This window comes from Saccopteryx leptura, chromosome 12 (genome assembly GCF_036850995.1).
Source record: "Saccopteryx leptura isolate mSacLep1 chromosome 12, mSacLep1_pri_phased_curated, whole genome shotgun sequence".
Lineage (NCBI taxonomy): Eukaryota > Metazoa > Chordata > Mammalia > Chiroptera > Emballonuridae > Saccopteryx > Saccopteryx leptura.
This window is the reverse complement of record NC_089514.1, coordinates 51,113,012-51,135,424: the sequence shown is the minus strand read 5'-3', so window position 1 is coordinate 51,135,424 and position 22,413 is coordinate 51,113,012. Positions and strand designations below refer to the sequence as shown.

The 22,413-nt window shown below is 37.8% G+C and overlaps 1 protein-coding gene across 10 annotated transcripts in view; it reads left to right on the top strand.

The window, feature by feature from the left end:
• Window positions 1-2,330: 2,330 nt before the first annotated feature.
• Window positions 2,331-22,413, top strand: part of CACNA2D1 (calcium voltage-gated channel auxiliary subunit alpha2delta 1) — a 587,655-nt gene continuing 567,572 nt past the window's right edge. For 2 of the 10 annotated variants that reach the window (XM_066354420.1, XM_066354419.1), the window contains exon 1: window positions 2,335-2,897. In XM_066354420.1, the coding sequence (XP_066210517.1) occupies window positions 2,803-2,897 (95 nt within the window). In that variant the 5' untranslated portion in view covers window positions 2,335-2,802. Of the gene's footprint in view, window positions 2,898-22,413 lie in introns of all 10 variants that reach the window. The other 8 variants (XM_066354422.1, XM_066354421.1, XM_066354426.1 and 5 more) reach the window with 6 other exon arrangements.

Genomic DNA, 22,413 nt, shown 5'->3' with positions numbered 1-22,413 from the left:
TCATTATGTCCTTATGATTTCTAAGCAGTTTATCTTAAATGGCAAATTTTGGTGATTTAGCAACATTTTATTAAAATTAATGGGATGAGATTTAATTTTTGTGAAATTTTCTAAAATACCAGAACAAAGATGAAACAATGTACTGTAGATGGCTATGGTAATCCAATAGGCACATAATGCTATGTTGTGTAAATGGCTGTGCTCTAACTATCACACATAAGAAATAAAAGCCATATTATGAATATACTCATTAAAAAGGTTTAGGTTGATAAAAGGCAATAAATAGCAAACCATACAACAGAGCCCTGAGCAGTGATTTAGACTTACAGTGGATAACCAACCCTTTCAGAAATAATTGTAGAAGCAATATCTTTCTTCAACAGCTTCAAATATTAGAGAACAGAGTGCTTCATCAGAGTGATCCAAAGAAATTGAGCTTTGGCTCAAAGGCCAACAACATTAATAATGAAGCCTGACTTACCTTCTCTAGAAGGTATTACTTTTTTTTTTTAATCTTTAGACTCCTTTTTTTAAAGATAGAAATTGGAAACGGTATACCTTAGTAGGAAGTCTGAGGTCATTACTGAAATAATTGACAGAATATATTACAAAAATATTTTCATGTAGTGAGACTATTATGATACCAACATATCATGTAGACAATAATGGGCATCTAATTCTGCTGTTTGTAATCCGCATGCTGGGAAAGAAAATCAGCTTTCGCATCATTACAAATTGGAAAAGAAATGATGAACTTGACTATTTGGTTATCTAATTTTGGAGTGGAAAGCTATCTCCAGTTATTGAAATCTCCTTCCGGAGCTGTTTCTTCATGGCATCACACCCCACCTCATGTTTGCTAGCTCCTGCTGCCATACTCGATGCTTAGCATAAAACAAAGTTAAGACTCTGTGGGGTGCCTTTGTGAGGCCTCTCAAGAGTAGAAAAGAAAACAAAGAGCAAGAAAGAAATGTACATAATATAAAAACAAATAAGGCACCAAAAAGGAAAGGTAAGGGGGAAGAAAACACCACTGGGTTAAGAATCTTAAAATCACCCAGACTTTGAATTTTGCTAGTAAGTAGTAGTATGTCTTCTCTGTTTGGGGATGTTGCGGTCAGAGAGTTGGACCATCAGTTCCCAATACATAAGGGTCTTTCTCTTTCATAAGCTTCCCCTGAAACTAAAGAAGGGCTAATTAACAATTTCACACATATGCAGGATGGTCACCCCCCCCAGGGATCATGTTCTTTGTGCTTCATATCAGAAGTGCTCTAATACACTATTACAGGGAGCTTAAGAATCTGAGATGTTCAGGAAAATCTTTCCACTGCTGGGGTGCCAGTTCCCTCCTAAAAAAGGCTTGTGCGGTTGGGAGTGGCCTCATCCAGGGCCCTTCTGTTCTTTCTACAAGAAGGCCTTAGCACACCCTACCACTGCTTCTACGGGGGGTGGGGGTGCAAATTGGCTAGGCAGCGCTACTCCTTAGCTCTCTCCGCCTCCCTTAACTGCTCCTTCGTATTTCAGGAGCTTTTCTCAAATTGCTACCCTTTTCGTCCCTTCACATTGACAAAGTGAACTCACCCTGGAGCAACCCCACCAAGCAGGGCAGCCGAATGGCTAAAGCAGGGCGCTTGGAACCTTCTGGAAGTAGTCTTACTAGGATGGTACAAAGCCATTTTCGCAGCACCGTCCTCCCCAAATGGAGACTTCGTTCCTCCAATTCTGTCCTACTGAATGGCAGGACTGGGGAGATTTTATAGCATCAGGTGCTTCCCCGGATTGTCCTCAGCCCGGGCCCTGGGGCTCTGCTCTCGCCAGGTGAACCATACCTGGGGTGGGGCCGCTGGCCCAACTGGCATTCAGCCATGCCAGAGGCGCTAGCTTCTGGCACTGCCGGGCAAATAAACAGTGCCACCTGGTAGAGTCAAAATTGGTGCTTTAAAAAGCAAATACAAACGTCTCCTACATTTGTTGTCAAATCACTTCTGCACAATTCGCAGGCAGGCAGGGGATTCTGCGCCCGGGAAAAGGGCTGGGGGAACGCTGCCTGCATGTGCAAAAATAACCACCGAAGACGCAAGACAAGTCCTGGGCCGGGGCCTCTGCAGCCTGTGGATGCCCGCCGGGCTGCTGGCTGTCCCCCGGGAGCCCCGCGGGGCCGGGTCCACTCCTCCTCCGCTCGCCGGGCGGCGGGAGCAGGCGGACTCCGACTTTAGGAGTTCCTTTCTGCCTTGTAAGGAGGGCTGCTCCCGGCCCGTCTCCGCCCGATCGCTCTGACGCCCAGCCCTCCCGCTGCCCACCCCCAGCCGCCTCCCTCCGACTTGCCGGGAAGCCAGACGGAGCCTCTCCCTGCCACAAGTCTCTCCGCCTGCCATCCCTCCGTTCCCACGTCCACCCCCGCACCCCTCCCGAGAGCCGCCACCCCTCCCGCGCCCCCGCCTCCTGCTCCTCGGCAATCAGGGGAATAAATCAGGGAAGAAATCGAGAGGGGGGAAGCGAGACAAGGAGAGTGCGCGGGCGCTGGCAGGCTCGCCCAGCTCTGTTTCCAAAGTCGCCCTTGATGGCGGCGGAGGCGAGGCCGTGGCGGCGCTGAGCAGTCGACGCGCCTGAGGGTCCGCCCGCCGCCGCCCCTGCCCCGCGTCGCCTGCGCCCCGGCCCCGCGTCGCCTGCGCCCCGGCCCGGGCGCGCCCGCCCTCCGGACGTCTGCGGGCCGGGCAGAGCGCTCCTCTCCTCCTGCGCTTCCTGGCACCGTTTCTTCCCGGCCGGGGAGGGAGGCGGGATTGATCTTCGATCGCGAAGATGGCTGCTGGCTGCCTGCTGGCCTTGACTCTGACACTTTTCCAATCTTTGCTGATCCGCCCCTCGTCGGAGGAGCCGTTCCCTTCGGCCATCACGTAAGTCTCCGGGCAGGGCAGGGCTGGGCTGGGCGTGCCGGCCGAGGGTGCCCCTGGGCTGGGCGCGGGAGTCCGTCCCGATCCCGGGGCTCTCCTGCCCGTGGGGGTGGGGAGCGAGCCGCGCTGCAACCCGGGGAGGCCGAGCCGGAGGGGCGTGCGGCTCGCCGCTGGAACGCGCTCCGAACCGGCGTGTCAGGGGCTGGACGCGGCGGCCGCGCTGTCCCGGGAAACGTCCGCCGACGACGGGCGGCGACCCAGCCCTGCTCTTAAAGGATTCTTTAGACTTAACGAGTTTATAAGTACGGGGGTAAACAAAGTTTCTAGCCAGATAGCCGCTCTCATCAAACCCAGTCTAATAAAAAGTTGTATTTTCGTTGGGTATTAACAAATAGGTAATTTCAGTCTTGTTAGTATAGCTTGGACTTCTGCACTTGGCCTCTGGGATGCTAATTGCTATGCTGTCCAAACTCCTTTCGATCCCAAATTCCGGGGCGCACTTGATAGCCTTTCTGATCAGAAGTATGCTCGCTCCCCGCCACTGAGTACTGTCCACTCAGGGGTCTCTCAGATTCTGGACCACGCTTTCCAGCCTCCCTAAACTAACCCTTTATTTGAAGCATCTAAGTGCCGGAAGACACGCGGTTCCTGTTCTTAGAATGAATAGAACCTACTCTTTGAGGGAGGGACTGAACGTTACCAGAGTCTCCTACAATTTTCTCTTATTTTTAACATTTCTAAAATAACTTAAAAAAAGAAAAAAACACTTCGTTGCTATTCTGGAAATAGAGTGCTTAAAGGTAGTCATGTAGTCATACGGCAGGAAGGGAATAAAAAATAATTCTCATCTCTCCTAGGTAGGAAAAGAGAATCAAAGTCAATGGCACATAAAAATATTTTTAAATGCGCCGAATAGCCTATCAGGCATTCTGGGAAAGCTTTTATTTTAGTTCTTGAAGCTACTTTAAAGCTTCTGAGAGTAGATAATCTTAAACGGATGAGTCACTTTAATGCATTTTACATAACAAAAACAAAGCCCAAGGTAGCCTTCCGGTATTTGTGATGTTGGGAATTATTTGCTGTCCTTTTGTTACCGAGTGCTGAATTCTGGAGTTTTTGGTGGATACTAACAGTGAATCTTGACCAGATGAAACCCTACAGCTATTATTTAAGATTCAGCTTGCAGTATTTATTACATTAGGTGTCAGTACAAGCAGCTGACGGATACACATTCTAACCCAGCAAAAGGGAAGTGTCTAATTTTTTTGTCATTGATTTACAGTCATGTTTCTTTTAAGATAATCTTAAATAAAAATAATTGTGGATCCTTTTTTGTTATGAAGCAAAAGTAAATGGTCATCTGTAGATCTTCATCAGCGTCATGTTCCAAGCGGATATTTCGAAACCTAAAAAGAGTTAAAAATTACCTTAAAGACGCTTCCAAAATTATTTACTCTTATTGAAAAATTATACTTTTATTCTTTCTAGCTTGGCCTGTACAGCAAGAACTCAAGTGACTCACTTGCATTTTGTGCCAAATAAAGAAGTGGCTCTTTACAAAAGGAGTCCGTGTATTTTACACGTTTAAAGTCTTATTTTTAACTGACAGTTTATCAATATTTCTATCACTTGGAGGGAATGCATTACCATACCAGTGAGGAAAACTATGACTTTAAATTCCAACAAAATACAGCCTTTTATTCCTGAACATGCCATGGTAAAAATCCTTATTGTAAGGATAGCTGCAACACATGATATTCTAAAATTAAAATAACTAAAATTTCATGGTCAGAAATTTACTATAGTCAAGAAAGAAAATAAATATGGGTAAAAATAGGAATTAGGAAACCACAATTTTTTTTCCTTGAAAGGATTTGAAATTTATTTTTTAGCAATGGAAATTTAAGATGTCTTTAAATATATGAAATATTATTTCATGAAGTAAAAGCTTAATAAAAGATTTGTAGATCTAAGTCAGTCCCCTATACTTAATGTTAACGATATTTTTGTAAGGCTTCTGCATCTTTATTTATTTGAAAAGTTAGTAACACCATCTTCTGAGGAGAGGACAAGTGATAGTTGATATCTGTACTGATTTATGAATAAATGTTATAAAAAAAATTTTAAATGAAGCATTTTTATCAAGATGTGATGCCAATTGTTTTTCTTGCAAGAAAAGAGTTCATATGGAGTGTTGAGATTGTCAGAATCAATTTCAAATCTTTGGGAAAAATTTCAAGTTTATGAAAATAGTACAAAGATTAGAGCATTCACTGAAGGCACATTATTATGCTTCTATGTATACATTTCTCTGGAGATCATTAGAAAATTTTTTGTTTCTTTTGACAATTTTGTTTTTCAGAGGAAAGGTAATATAAGAAGTTTTGATTATCAGAAGAGAATGCCATCAACACTATAAAATTAATTGTGCACTTACTGGAGTGGGACATGAATTAGAGTTAGTAATTCATTTTTTTTAAAGAGTGTTTATAATATTAAGGACTAAAATTTTTTTAATAAAACAAAATGATATTCTAAATATCTTTAATTTTCTGCTCTCTGCTTTCTCATATATATTCTCATAGCATATTCTTCTGTGTTACACTAGTAAGCTGTTCTAAGTATTAATACTAAAATAATTTTTTTTCAGACAGGAATTTTGATACAGTTCTTTTGCTAGGTTAGGTTTTTCTTGTGGATATGACTGTCTCCATAAGGTGTAAAACATAAATATGCCATATGTTAACAACCACCTAATGCATATTGGTTTATATATAAAGGGAAAATACATAATTTCCATGTTATAGTATGCATATGTTATATTGGTAGTTAAAATATAGTTTTCAAAAAGGCAGCTCTCGTTTGGTGTAGAAATAATTCCTTGACTCATATGTGAAAACACTTCTATTTTAAAACTTAGTGTAATATATATGGTAGCCGATACAGTAATGGTAATTTAAACCTGTCCCTTTTAATTTTAGAATCTATTTACAAATCTTTTTTTCTAAACTTTGTAGTTATAACTACTCTTCATGTTAAACTTTTATCTCTGTCATATCAAAATGCCAATGAGTCAAGAATAATTGGTTGAGAGACCATATATGGAATTTTAAAATAAACTATAATGGAATAAATATATTAGTAAGAATGATAGCTACCTACATTAAATAACCATAACATCTTATAAAAGAATAGTACTTTGAGGTATAAAATCTTAAGATGTATATATTTTTTGTTATTAGCACATTTACATTTAAAGATAGAAGAGAAGAATTTTTTTATGTCATTGGAATGGATATGTTTTCTATGTGTTAGTGACATAGTCATATTTATTTGGGCTTAGCAATTTCTATTCACATACTATGTATATAAGAAAATGCCTTATGATCAAATATGAGATAAGATATTAAATATAAAATCAACCCCCCAAACTATGAACATTAATAAATTCCTATATTAGATCTTTAGTTTGTTCTCATTAATTTAAACACATTTATTATTCTACAGGTGTGTTTAAAATATGCAACAGTAGATATATTTTTCCATATAGCTACTAATATGTTTGTAATTTATTAACATTTATAAATAAGTATATTTGTAGGTGTTTGGATTAGCATTTGAATGAGAATTAGAGCAACAGAAATGGATGTAAAGCAAAAAATAATTATAAATATACAAAAAAATCTAAACTTATTATGGTTTATAACAAGGAGATAAAATGTGCCTTTATTATTTCTTATGGCTTTCACTAATTTAATTTTAATTCAATAAATACATATGCAACTGGAATCTATAAAGCAAGTTGTTCATTTTGAAAAAGATAGAAAAATCTATTATTCTTTTTTCAAAGAAACCTTGCTGCATAAACACCTTTCTGTTATTTCTCTAGTATTGATAAAAATAACATAATACTGTCTCTTGTAGGGTTTATACATGGTAAAGTTTTGCAAAAAAATTAACACATGCAAATTATGTATTCAGATTTAGTATTTATAGTTAGTATATATTCATAAGGAATAACAATGCATTTAGGAATTTTAAAAATAGTTTTAAAAATTGTGCACATAACAAAGTATATTATTTGATATGTTCTTTAGGGTATCATTATATAAAGCACATATACAGAAATTTCTTTTTCTTGTTTTTCAATATACATTACATTTTCAAGTAAATCTCTTCTTTACATCTTGTTTTCTCTGTGTCTTCAAACTCTTTATAAAGTTAAACTGGAGATTTAAACGGTTAAAGTAAAATATATTTTGAGCAAATTGTCAATATGTTGATTTCCTTCCGCATCTTACATGTATGGACATAATCAGTTCTAAAACATAAACCTGCTTAGACAGAAGTTTGAAAAAAATCAAAGTTTGTTTTAGTATTTCTAAGAAGTAACATTTCATTGTTATTAAAAGGACAACCTTTCACCATTTGTAATAAAAGAGCTCTCTGTTGTAGTATTTCAGAAAGTGTGTAAGCTACTTACCATGGGGAAAGAACTCTGTTATATTTCATCCATTCCAATGTACTGAAGGCTGATCATGTGCATAGTGTGGCTGTATCACACTGTGTCTGCCAGGCTTCTTCATGGACTGCCTGGCTTGTTCCACAACTGTTCCCACATGGCCGCTTTCCAGTAAACTTGGAACTACACAGAGATAGCCAACTATGTAGCTGACACACAGTTCTTTTATTTTCTTTTGTGTGCACAAGAAAAGGAAAATGGTTTTGTCATACTGTTTACAGAGTTGAAAGAAAACAGGTGTTGAATTCAGTGTCAACTGAGGTAAAAACAGTAGCACTTTGTGAAAAATACTGTATTAACTATCTTTTCCTTGAGGGTCCAAACTGTTAATGTTGCATAACTGAATACATTGTCTGGTTTGTATTATAGTATTCCACTCATATACTTCATGTGTGTGCAGTCATATATATTGGGTGGAATGAAAGTAGGTTTACAGTTGTCCATTTGGAAAAATAATACAATAATTAATAAATAATGATTCTAGAATAAACTGTTTCACGTACTCACGACTGTAAACCCACCTTTGCCCCACCCTGTATGTGAGTGCACACATGTGTGTTTTTATAAACTTCTTCAAGTCGTCTGCTGGGATAGAAAAAGACCTCAGTAAGGTAAATTTATTAACAAATGTACATGCTTTAAGATCTTTCAATTTATGATTGCTTCTAGGGATTGAATGTATTTCAAAACATTTTTATAACCTTAGCATTTAGAATAACTTGTAAAGAAAATCAAATGAGATATTGTATACAAAACCAACTTGAAAATGTTCAGGTCATAAAGTGACAAGTTATTACCATAATAGATTAGAAACAGAAAATATGATCCTAAAGACAATTTTGCCTTTTTTTAAACAAAACAAGTACGAGAAACTTGCACATGGAATATTGGGTATTTATTAAAAGGTCTTTGCATGCAAAGCAATTTTATTTCTGCCATTTAGATAGGGGATACTTTGAAATTTGTAAGAATTAAATATATTTGACATTGTGACATTTTTAGAATAAAGGATTAATGTGCCATGTTTTAAAATTTTATTTGTAAAATATAAACTTTCAGGTTTCTTTTCTTTATAGATGTTACATATTTTGTAGTAACTCAACACACATGATTAAACTACTATTAGCAATCTAAAAAAATGAGTCAAGTGATCATTGCTCCTTTAAAATTTGCCATTTACACAGATTCTAACAAGATCATAATCAAAGAAAAGACTGACATTGTGACCTCAACAAACCAGTGCACTTTTTCAGTTAATTTCAGTAATTCAGAATTAGGCTGTTATACATGAAGTAATATTTTTTTTAAAATTTTTTTTAAAGATTTTATTTATTCATTATAGAGAGGGGGGAGAGAGAGAGAGAGAAGGGGGAAGGAGCAGGAAGCATCAACTCCCATATGTGCCTTGACCAGGCAAGCCCAGGGTTTTGAACTGGCAATCTCAGTGTTTCCAGGTTGATGCTTTATCCACTGCGCCACCACAGGTCAGGCTACATGAAGTAATATTTAAAGTTCTGTTTGAATATGAATGTGGATATTTCTGGCTAAATGTTATTTTAACATTTACTTCTACTGATTTTTTTTTTTTTTTTGCCATATGCTTCTGCTGGAATAAAAAATTAGGATATATTTTAAATTCTATATTATAAATTGAGGAACTACTTAAGTTGGAAATGATGGCAGTGGGAAATAACATTGCTGCCCATTTTAAATACTTCAGAATTGGGATACTCTTACTGTCAATTTGAAGTATTTTTATTTCTGAGTAATTAAAAAATTTGTTGTGATAGTCTGGCTAATTTTGAATTCTTTTTTTCAAATAACTAATTACTAGTTCTCTCTTTCACACACACATATTTACTATTAATTATAATTTATTGTTTGCATATAACATTAAATCAATTGAGGGAATTTTTGGTTTGTTTTCTCCCAAGTAACCTGTTGCCAGACCTCACTTCCAGCTCTCCTTCGATTCTTCTCTCTCGGTTTCAGGGACTCCCTCTGACCGTGGGGCCTTTCTCTCTATGGGAAATTGTCGAGGGATTTTGATGCACAGATAAGTCTGTCATACATCAAAACTTTCACATAAATTGTCAAACAGTCTAGACAATTGCATCTTTTGACATTTGCCTGCATACTGTGGGGACAATTAGAGGAAAGAGGGAAAGAGCTAATAAAATTATTCTCTGTCTAAGGTGCCATTGTCAGGCTATGTAAAGGGATGGTTAAGCATTAATGATGTCTTATTTTGAGGATTAAAAGAGGACTAGCTCAGTAAAATAAATTAGGCAAACTGGGAAAATCTCTGGTTTTGAAAAAGTGATCAGGAAGCATTGTGGTACAACTGCTTGGCCTGCGCCCGTGTGCGTGGGCGGATGGAGGAGCGGTGGGTCACAACGCTAAGGGAGCAGTTGCTTACTTAAACATTTGTCTTATTTTTTCTCCATTTTCTATGTGAGCTTGGTAATCCTGGATATGCTGTTTTTATAACATAATATTCATTTTTAAATATGTAACTATTCAGATAGGAAAATTCACCTTAGAAACCAAAGACAATAAAATTATTTAGATCTCAAAAAATAGAAGCAAACATTTTTTTATTTTTATAAAACCCTGGGGAATTAGTTCATTGGATAAGAAGTGTTACTGTAGCCCTTCATTAAAAACTTAAGTGCTTATACTCAAGAAAGAAATTATAAATTTTTGCCATTAGAGTATAAGAAATGAAATAACTTGTTATTTAACCTTCTACGTAGTATACTTAAGATTATTTAGATTTCAAAGTGTATAATACATCATATTATCTAAAACAATTTTAATTTCTCTCAATGTCCCCCGCTTCATATGTTTTAAACATCAAATGCAATTAATTCAATAACTTATACAATTATTATTATTTAGTACAAATTAAATAGTACACTGAATTACATTCTGAGCCTCCAAACTGAGGAAAAGATTCCCAAAATAAGACAGTCACAACTCCAAGCTGATTGTGAAGTAGTGGAACCCATCAAAACATGCCAAGAAAAAGCACATAGCCTGTGGAAGAAACATGGTCTGTTCTATGTTCGGCCCAGGGCTTTGGGGTGGGAAGAGATGTGGGTGGGACTGGATGATTGTTTTAAGTCTGACTTTTACAATTTTTGCACCTCATGTATTTCTACATGACCTGGAGGGAGACCGGCTGTGTTCCCAGCACATGGACATTTGTGGTAGTCCAACTCTGCATACTCAAATTTGGCCTTCATCCTAAGATTTTTAAGTTAAAAGTAAAAGTTATAGGTTTTGAATCACAGCATCTAGAAGATGGGTTAAAGAGGACCAATATTTGAGGCCGAGACAAGGAGAAGAGCAGTTAGCAGACACCATTGCAGTATTCCGAGAGTGAGAGAGAGCCCATGTCTAAAGAGCAGTGGCCAGTGGAGAGCAGAGCAGGTGTGAAACATAATGCATAGATGGGATGTGAGGTGCTGTTCATTCTGGGATTTGGGGAATCGGGAAGAGAGAGGAGTTAGAATTTAAGATCTCTAACATAGATCATGTTACACTGAACTTTGTAGACCAGAGTACACAGGAGGAATACCAAGTCGGTGGTGGGAGTAAAGGCAATAGACTCACTGTCAGACATTTTGGGTTAGCAGTATCTCTGTAGATGATATTAGGCAATTAGAAATACATATCTGATGGGGGTCTAGAGACAAATTCAGAGAGCAATCTTTAAAGCCAGGAAAAAAGGTTCACTCATTGATTTAGCAAATATTTATTTAGTATCTGTTCTGATAGGCATTGTGAGTTTTTAAAGAAGAACTTTGGTCTGTAGTTTAATTTTGCAGCAAGGTCAGAAAAGATGAGCCCTTTAAGGAAGTCACCAGGCCATTGAGGATATGAATGCAGTTTCAGCAGCATGTTGCTGACTGAGACTCTGGAGTTGGTAGCAGCTGAGACTAAAGGTAGCACGAGTCGCGAGGGATTTGACAATGCGAGGAAGGGGAAAGAGGTGTGTGGTAAGTTCAGAAGAAGACAGTTTAAGAATTTTGGCACTCTTTTTCTTTGTTTGAAAATAGGAGTTATATTAGACTGCTTGGGATTGCGAGTGGCAGAATACCATAAGACTATCTTGAACCAAAAAGGGAAATCTTTTTTCAGTGCTTGTGGAGCTGGATGATCAATTATGGAAGTCAAGGTCAAGAACGTGCCAAAAACTACAGAAAGGGGTGGGTCTGCCATCAGGATCAGCTGTTGCTCCAACCTGAGGTTTTCTTTGACTCCTCCTTCTCTGTTCCCTGCAAACTGGCTGCATCTGCTTTCCAGTGTTGATGGTGTTGAATAGCTGCAAGGTTTTGCACGCCTTCCATCAAAGCTTTGTACTAGTTTGAGACAAGTTCAAAACAGCCTCCTAGAGAAATACTGACCATCTGAATATGGTTTCGATGGGCATCTACAGCCCATTTAGTTGTGATCAGGAGATGGGATTTGGAAAAAGGACTCTGGTTGCCAGAGCTTGGGTCACTCTTCCATAATCTAGTACAGTCTCATTAGGAGGTAGTTAGTACACTGCAACAGGCCAGTTGCTATTAGCATGGGTAGAGGAAGAGGTGGTTCTTCGAAAATGGCTCCTGAGCTTGGGACATGTTATAGGGCCAACTAAGTTAAGCGTTACCAGAGGAGAGATTAGAGGGAGAAGACCAAATGTCAGAGGGATGAAAGAGATGACAAAGACCATGATTTTGGGGTAATGTTCTGACAGGCAGGTGGGGAAGGGTTCAAGAAGAAAAACAATGTCTTATAAAGTCACTTTTGAAAGAAGAAACAGCCCTTTTAATTCACTGGAGATTTTTTTTGGAGGAATGTTTCAAATTACATATTCCATTCTCAAGAAGGAATGACATGATTCAGAAATGCAGTACATACACAATGAGTAATGTTCAAGCTTTGAGATACACAGGTTAGAGTTTTCCTTTACTTGGTAGTAATAAGATTCCAGTTCATACCTCTGTTGTGTCTGGATACAGCAACATTTGGTCCTTTTTTATCTTTCTCTTTCCTTTCTTTTTTTTAGTAGACATTGTCAACTTGAAGATCCATGCTGTTTTGCAAAATGTTATTAGATTTAATAAGTATATGTGTTTACGGTAGAAAGAAAAAGCAACAGGAAGGAAACAACAGAGGAAATAGTTTCTGTTTTGGTAATTTATCATTATTTATTAATTTTGTGACCAATAGGAGAGGTTTACTCCCACACACTGTGCCCACCTGATATTCAGCCTACCAAAAGGCAGAAATTGGAATTGGAACAGTTCCCTGTCAATTAAACAAAATGATAAATTGGATAAGAGAAGAACCCACTAACAAAATATTCCTGCAAAGCATGGTCCTGGTCAACCCTCGAAGAAGCATCTCAGGTCTCCTCAAGTTCTGGAAATTCCTGGCAGCTGCCAGCACATTGTTCCCTGAGCTTCCAAGATGACTGAATGAATGGTTTGTAACAAGAGATAAGATTTAGAGTGCACTATGAATATTTTCCTTTTGTGCCTTCCTCTGTTTTTTTTCTCTCATAGGTATTCACAGTTTACTTGAGCTAATTCTGATGTCTCTACTGCAGAATGTATGGACACTAATACTAACAATTTTTATGTTATATATATTTATATATATATTGCTTTATGACATTTTTGAGCTCCTGTTCACCAGGCACTTTGAATTAATAATCTGCATGTCTTTAAATAACCCACCCAATTTTTGCATCAGTCCCCTAAGATAAATATTATTATTATCGTTTATAGATGAGGGAAGTTAAATTTAGAGTTTGAAGAACTTTATGAATTGCCTTAGGAGCAAAATTTGATCTCAAACAGCTTAATTCTAGAGTCCTACATTTACCTTCTGTAGTTGGCAGGACCTTTGACATGTTGGCGCGCATTCTCTCACGTGGGCCCATCGTGGCTGGGTGAATGTTCCAGCAATGAGGTTGAGGGGAAAAGAGTCAGTATGAATTGGAGCAGTCTCAGTTTCTCCACATGCAGAACAAGGATAATATTACGTTAATCCAGAAGCACGGTGTTATTCTATGAGGGTCAGGTGAGACGATATGTGGGGGGAAATTTGAAGGACTGTTTTTTTTGTTTTTTTTTTGTTTTTTTTTTTTTACAGAGAGAGAGAGAGAGATGGATAGATAGGGACAGACAGACAGACAGGAATGGAGAGAGATGAGAAGCATCAATCATCAGTTTTTCGTTGCAACACTTAGTTCATTGATTGCTTTCTCATATGTGCCTTGACCGTGGGCCTTCAGCAGACCGAGTAACCCTTGCTCAAGCCAGCGACCTTGGGTCCAAGCTGGTGAGCTTTGCTCAAACCAAATGAACCTGCGCTCAAGCTGGCGACCTCAGGGTCTCGAACCTGGGTCTTCTGCATCCCTGTCCAATGCTCTATCCATTGCACCACTGCCTGGTCAGGCTGAAGGACTGTTTAATGGTAAGGCTTTACTATTTGTACCACATGTGATATTTCTGCCTTCAAAAAGTCAGGAAGTGATGACTGAGGTTTAGTGAGCTGGCTTATTATGCTAATATATCATTTGGACCATGAGAGGAAGCTGAAATGATCAGGCCTTCACAAAGTCTCCTCCTAAAGACTGTGTAGTTAGCTGTCAGTCACAAAGAAGGATGCTGTGAACTTGCGTGAGGGAAGTGTTTTGTCTCTAGGTTAAGGACACACACTGTCACCTACAAGAGACCTGAAGAAAGCAGAACCATGAAGGATTGGATGTGTTTTATCACAACATTTCAACCAGCACCTGTTGTACAAGAACTGTGCCGCAGAAAGCCAATCTCTTTTTAAAAGTTACACCTTTGCCACTGACTACCTCTCATTGTCAGATAAAGATGTGAGTTTCCAGCTTCCAGTCAGAATATTTGAAAGTTAATAAAGCAATCTGCCCATGATGTTTACAGAAATGGTTCTGGACAACTCTCCAAATTGGGCAAGCACAGAAGTGTAAAATCGAGATCTGTTGCATTTTAAGCAAGCAACACAGAAGTCAGTAAAAATTGCCAAGGGCACAATGAAAAAGGCTGGTTTTCATTTGCCTCATCCAACCGATGATTAGTCACACTCATTAACCCCACCCCTCCACTTTCCAGAGTAAATGGAGTTCAGCCTTTTACACACACGCTTCTCTGCTTGGTGGAAATAAAAGCCTTAACGTGTCTGCTGCACATTTTTAATCGATTTGTGGAAGAAAGATATTTTGATGAAACTTCACATTAATACCATGATTAATGAATACAACTTGATGATAGCCATTGAAGCAGCAAGTTTTCAAGTGCCAGGAACCTGCCTTTTTGACATTTGCCACAGAAAGGAATGTGTAAAATTCTTAGAATATTTGTCACTTTAAAATTACCAGCCCTTCTTTGCCATGACATTCTATTCTATTAGAATGGACTTAAATTTGCATTTGTGAACCTGTTAGGGGAGAAACCAATGGGCCATGTGAAGCCTCAGGAGGGCGGGCCCAATGGGGGTTATATGCATGGCTCTAAATTAAACATGTAAGCTTGGTTGTTTCTCAAAACATCTGATTTTCCTGTCAGTATAAATGTAGAAATCAGAATTAATTTTCCTGAGGTAAAATTTTATTGTGCATGTGTAGCTCAGTTCCCAGGGGATTGATATACATCATGTCAAGGTCTGCCAGTGAGTAATTGTTTAAAATTTATATCAATACTCAATGGCAATAAATAAACAGAGGGGACTGGGAGCTCACCACAGAGCCAGCCATGCATGGTGATTAGATGAGGCCCATTTGTCTCCTTAAGTGATCAGATGTGACACAACCTGTCTGTGTGGTGTCTAGAAGCCAGCTGAGTCCCCGTGTAAATGACCGTGACACAGGGGTGGCCTAAAGGTTGGTTAGCCTTGGACTTGATTCTGTCTCTTCTCAATTTTTCCACAAGTAAAGTAGATTGGCCCTTGGGATTCTGTTCTTGTGATATGTATGGGGTTATACTCTGGGGTCAACAGACAATCAAGATCTGGGTTTCCCCCCTTTTTTGTTTCCTCTACACCCATCCTAATTGCAGGGTAACATATAAGAGATATGTGTGTGTGTGTGTACATACAACACAGGGATAAAAGGTTTACTGTTGTATAAAAATAATACAGTAATAAATAATACAACGATAAACTCTGTTTTACCTACTCACAACTATAAACATACTTTTGCCCAACCCTGTGTATTATAGTAATATAGCACATTATATGTTACTATAATGTATACAAACATAATATATATGAAATGAAAGTATCATAAAACACTAGTGAAATATGCATATATTGAAATTCAGATGTATTACATGTATGTAGAACACATCTTTAAAAGACATTATGAAAATGCTTTTTAGTCTTCAGAAGAGCGGTCATACATATAAAGGATTGCAAATTTTATCAGGAGTGACTGCTTACTGATTATAGTTTTACTTATTTTTTTGCCCATTTTGAGTCTTATGATAACTCTCTTTCACATATTCTAAGCCCCACAATGATCCTATATTGCTCCACTTGCTCCCCAAAGTTGCTAGTAAGCACATTGTTAGATGTTGAAACAAAGCCAGAGCCATACTAGTCTGTCCTGGAAGTTCCAAGAACTCAAGGTAGGCAGCCTGCTATGGTAGGAAGTACTTCAACTTCTAAAACAGATCATGTATTGTTAGAGAAAAAACCTCTCTAACCAGGTTTTTTCATTTGAACCATGGAACACAAATAATATATGCGTGCTATTTTTTTAGTTCTCTCAAGAAATGGTTCATGACTGGTACCATCTAGAATAGAGCATTTAATTCTTAAAAATGGATGCTTTTGACCATTAAGGCTTAATTCTCTCATGGAACTTGCTTCATTGGTTAAAGTGTGGGTTCAAAGCTCAACATTATAAATTATTAGCTGGGTTCAAGTGTGCCTTCTCATTGACAAAACTGTATAAGGTTTTTGCAAGGATTAAGAACGTTAATTCATGTAATAGCACTGGCACATAGAAAGCACTGAATAAATAAAATTTGATTAGAAGCAGGAGAATTGAGTGGAGTCGGTTGATTTGGGTTCCTGTTAGTCTCTGCCTCTAACTAGCTAGGAAATCTGCCTTGGTAACATCTTGTGAGGAAGAATTCCTGGCTTAAACACCTTCTAACATCTAATTGCTCATCACTTAACTGTTTACTAACAACTTAGTCTTAGTTGTTACATACTTGCAGCTCATGTGTCTGTTGGACAACTGTGTTCTGAAATTATAAAATGGAACATTTCAAGAATAAACAATTTATAACTTTTAAATTGGCGTGATGAAATCTCACACTGTCCCTCTCTGTCTCATGTGGGATTTGGATCATTCTCTGCCCAGCATTTCCACTCTGTACATACCGTTAAATATGGCATTTTAAGACAGAGACCTCTTTCACATAGCTTTTATCAGAATATATTGAATATTGTTATAATTGACCTATTTTATTCTTGGTTATTGTTGCTCTCTGTGCCTAATTTATAAATTAAGTATTATCATAGGTATGTATGAATAAGGAGAACAGCATATATAGAATTTGGTGCTATGTGTGGTTTTAGGCATCCATGGGGGTCTTGGTATGCATCATTCACGGAGGAGAGGGAGCTACAGTGCTTGAGTTACCCCGTTTCCTGTGGGTATGCTTTTGAAAAAGCTCTGGCCTCATATTTTAGTTTCCTCTCATGATATTTCTGAAATATCTCATATTTTTGAAAAATGGTGAAGTTTTATGTTTTTCTTCCTTTTCAACACTCTGTGCTACTACTAACGCCTAGTAGGGTCCCAGGCTTCTTTCTTTATCTGATCAGAGGGCATATCAAGAAATATCTAATAATGTCAGTGACCTTTCATTCTTGTGTGCAGGGATATACTGTTAGTGGCCAATTGTTACCTGATGATTTTAGTTCTGCCAAAGTGTTCCTAGATGTTCTTTCTGACAATATATTTCTAGTAATTAATGCAAACTCTGAAAATGGCAACTTTAAAACTGTATCAGCAATAATTGTTATAGTTGTGTAATATAGAATGGTGCTTTTTTCCCCCTTTGAAATTGAGCGAGAAGCATATCTTATCTTGAGGAATAAATGAATATTGTGGAGTTTTTTAAGAGTATAAATCAATTAAACTGTTTAAAACATCAATTTTAATTTTCTAGGAAGAATTTATATTAAAACTCATCATGCATCTTGAAGTTTAGAAGTGTTTGCAGAATTACATAAAATGTGGCTTTTCCTTGTGCCCAGTTGATTAGCTTTGTTCCTAATGTAATGTCGTGACTAAATGAGAAAAGTTAGGAAAACTGTTAATCTTCAACATTTATGTAAAAAGAGATGTCAATCGGATTATTCAAAAGAGATCAAAGACTCACCACTAATTTTTTTTTTTCTTTTTCTAGGCGAGAGGAGGGGAGATAGACTCCCACATGTGCCCCAACTGGGATCCACCCAGCAGCCCCTGTCTGGGGTCAATGCTGTACCCATCTGGGGCCATGCTTGCAACCCAGCTATTTTAGTGCCTGACATGGAGGCTCCAGAGAGCCATCCTCAGCAACTGGGGCCAAAGTGCTTGAACCAATTGAGCCTTGGCTGCGGGAGGGGAAGAGAGAGAGAGAGAGAATGGAGAGGGGGAGGAGAGGAGAAGCAGATGGTCACTTCTCCTGTGTGCCCTGACCAGGAAGTGAACCTGGGACATCCACACACTGGGCTGATGCTCTATTACTGAGCCAATTGGTTAGGGCCCTGACCACTAATTTAAAGTATAGTCAGTGAATGATAGCAAACTTGACAGCATCTTTATAACGACATTTTATATGAAGATTGATTGAATGAGTCACTTGTTTAGAATTCAGTAATTTGAATTCATTTATTTATTTCAGTTTGGTATTTTCTATGCTTAGAAATATGCTGCCACAAACTGAGTAGTTTATAACAATGTACATGTATTTTCTCACAGTTTCCATGGTGAGGAGTCTAGTCATAGCTTAGCTGTATCTTCTGCTCACAAAGCTTCTCTAAGGTGTTGACTGGCCTGCATTCCTTTCTGGGGCTACTTTCTGCTCTTCTTTCAAGCTTATGTGGTTGTTGACACTTCCTTGGGGTTGTAGGACTAGTTCAACCCTCCTTCCCTTTATTTCCATCTGCCAGGGTCCACTCAGATTTACTGTCCAAAAGGCCCTTTCAAAGCTCCTCTCACAACATGGCATTTACCTCTTCCTGAAAGGCCAACAGGAAAATCCCTCTGTTCAGTCCCTCTTTTAAGGACTTTCAACTAATTAAGTAGACCACTCACGATAATCTTTCTTTTGATGAACTCAGAATCAAATAATTTGGGATCTTTCATCTAGAGAATCCCTTCATCCTTGACCATATAACATTACTCAATCATGGGAGTGACTTCCTCTTGGTAATCCCAGGTCCTACCCCTACTACTCCAGGAGTGGATGAGACAGGGAGCCATGTCAGAATTCTCCTTCCAACAGCTTTTATTATTAGACAGCCATCATAAAAACACCCGAAATTAGAAAATGGATGGGAATGCTCATTTGTTTCCCACTTCAGTTGTTCACAAACTTGGACAGTTCTCCGAGGCAGTCAGATAACCTATCATTCTTTCGCCTCCAGGGAAATGGGCTCTGATCATCCTGTAAGGAAAGTAATTCCAATAGCTCATTAACAGCTCATTACTAGTGCGGGCTGAGCTTTTCTCTGTGCTGTGGTGTAAGTCAGTTTACACAATTATTGCTAAGAATGTGTAGAAAAGTTGTAAGACAATTCTGAAATATAAAGGATTAAATTACTTCCAAATTAAGATTTATATTTCATGAAATCTTAGATCTCTCCTAAAATTGTGTGCATTTTTCTGCATATATAAACTAGGTGATTTTCTATAATCCTAACCTGCATCTTTTTTACCCATTCATACCCATATGGAATGAACCTTTCTAATTAATGCCCTAATTATAAGGTATTACTGCAGAAATTTTTATATAATGGAAAGCATCATATATGATTTATCTTCTTCAATAAGTAGATTTTGGAAAATAGCTATGGCTTGCACTTTTCAAAGAAAAGATTATCGTAAAATGCTTCTTCAAAATACCTAAGTATTGGGTACTCAGTAAGTTTACCCTTAAAAAAAGGCCGCTTCCTACCCTGCATACAGGTGCCCTGTGTATATATACCTAGTCATTTTGTTTGGAAGTACTGCTAATTATCTGAGTTGTTCAGGATTTGTCTTGTTATACCACAAGCACTAATGTGCTAACACCTGGGATGCTGGTCAGAATAGTTGTCTAATTCAGTGCTTTTCACTCTGTCCCTTTTATTTATTTATTCATTTATTTATTTATATTTGGAAAATTTCCCATCCATTGCAAATGTATATTTTTATAGAACATAATGAAAATCAATTAATGGAAAAGTGGAATTTAAAAAATATGAACCTAGTTTCAAAATAATCAGATTTAGTAGTTATAACATTACTTTTTATTTTATTTATTTATTTTAATTGATTTTTTTAATCCTTTTTTAAATTTTTTTATTATTATTTATTTATTCATTTTTAGAGAGGAGAGAGAGTGAGAGAGAGAGGAGAGAGACAGAGAGAGAGAAGGGGGGAGGAGCTGGAAGCATCAACTCCCATATGTGCCTTGACCAGGCAAGCCCAGGGTTTCGAACTGGCGACCTCAGCATTTCCAGGTCGATGCTTCATCCACTGCGCCACTACAAGTCAGGCATAACATTACTTTTTAAATGGCTATGAAAGTGTCTAAATACACACCATGTCTACACTTTTCTTGAGTCAGATTTGCAGAACACAACCTGATTAACTTGTTTTATTGATTTACATGCTTAAGTTAACCAAATTACCGTTTTCAGTTTGTAATTGGCATTAAAAAAATTAGAAGATTTTCACATTAAATCGTTTTTAAAAATGACATACCCTGAGTTAATGCTTATCTTTGGTTTCAGCCTTTTAGGATAGCTGTGATCTTTTTCCACAAAGGAATCATAATATTTTGGTTTGAAAGGAGCTGCCTAATTTCATTCAGATTGTTACATGTTGTGGTTATGACTTGAATTTAAATTACTTACAAGCAACTTTGACTTTTAGTGTGTCCTCTTTAGGACGTTTCCTGTTTCAGTGAGTCGAAATGCTTGCTGTAAGAGAACAGGTATTTTGGTACTGCAGTGATGGGAAGGACCGCCAAAGCTGGGGCAGATTGTGTGTTTTCCAGTTTGCTTTTTAAAAAATTACCTGTATAAAGTTTACTTGGCTTATGAGTGTGAGGTTGTGTAAAAGTCTCCATTGCTGTCTCAGGTGTGAAAGTGTCTGCCATAGTATGAAAGTGGAACGTTCTCACTGGATTGAAACACATCTAGAATCCAACAATACGATTATTGCCAAAGGCAATCAAAAGTTTTCTAAGAGTGGTTCACATGTTCACTTAGTAAGTATTGAAAATTGCCAAACTTTTTCATTTTGTAGACCACAATTTTTCTTTAGGCATCTCTGCTCATTGTAGTTGAAATGTATGAAAGAAAGTGACTTTTTTGACAAAATCTAGTTCTGTTGTTTTTTTCTGGTTTGACTGGAGATTTTTGTGACAGGTGGTACCAAAGATGTTCTCAAATTACTTGTAGGATTTTACCTAATGAAACTGAGGCATGTTAAGTTCTAGCAATAGACAAGTACTACAAGTTATCAGCTCTTTATCTTATGTCTTTCCATGAAGTCTCTCTGAGTTCTGTCACTACACACTTATTCCTGAACAGTTGTTTCAAGGATTTTTATAGATTTTTAGACTATTGAGATAAACTAGTTTCCTAAGAAAATCAGCATTTATGTGTTTCAAGAATCTCTTGAAGGGTTCTTATTCTGTTCTTTAGTGGGTCACTTAAAACTAATAGAATTAAACTAGCTCCTTTTATAAAGATGCTGCATCTCCCAGCTAATAGTGGATGTCAAGAACAATGCCAATGTTGACAGTAGTAGACATGCTCTTGCTAAACTGGCCTTCTAAATGATTTTAAAAATAACCTTACAAAAATACTTGATTGGAAATTCCCTTATAATTCATGGATCTTATACAGTAAAAATTATAGCTGTTTCTATGTAGTTTAAAAATCCTGTTCACGAAAGAGAATATGTAATTTAGAACATTACAATGGCCATGATTCTAAGAAATCTGCTGAAATCTTACCTGTGGAAATTGTCTAACACCTGGGTAACCATTGCAGTTAATTGCAATAAAATACTCATTATTATTACATTTAGATGTACATATATATTTAAAACATTTTGGCAAGATGACCCTTACACATGAATATTTTAATTTAATATATTTCAGTTTGGCCAAAAATATGGCTGAGAATTTAAAACCAGATGTCACTGTCTTATAACCCTCACATCTAAAAATAAATTTTTATCTTCTTTTTGAGCAGCCTTGTTTAGGGGCTGGTTAAGTGTTTTCTTAGAGCTACGTGGGGCAACAATGGGAAACTATGTCTTAAGAAAATGCTTGGATGAGGCAATCAAACGTTTGCTGCAACATGGACTTTTTATGAGGCTAGCATGTTGAATCCAGATTATCTATGACATTATTCTGTTGATCTTAATGGTCTTGAAATGAAAGTCTTTATGGTACTCACATCCCTGACCATCCTAATTTTTAATTAGATTGTGAATTAAGGCATATTTATACATATGTGATCTGATTAATTTGGAGCTGACCTACCTCAGGTGAGCACGCCGGAAGTGACGTGGGCATTATCTGTAGTCGTGAGGGAGGCCGCCACCAACCGTGGTAAATGTGGTTTTATGTCTGTCGGCTTCTCTCCCCCACCCATCCACCACGGTATTGACTCACTCCTTTCCTAGTGGATCGGGTGTCCACAAGCTCTTCCCTGGTTGATCAAATCTCTGTCTTTATCTTTTATCCA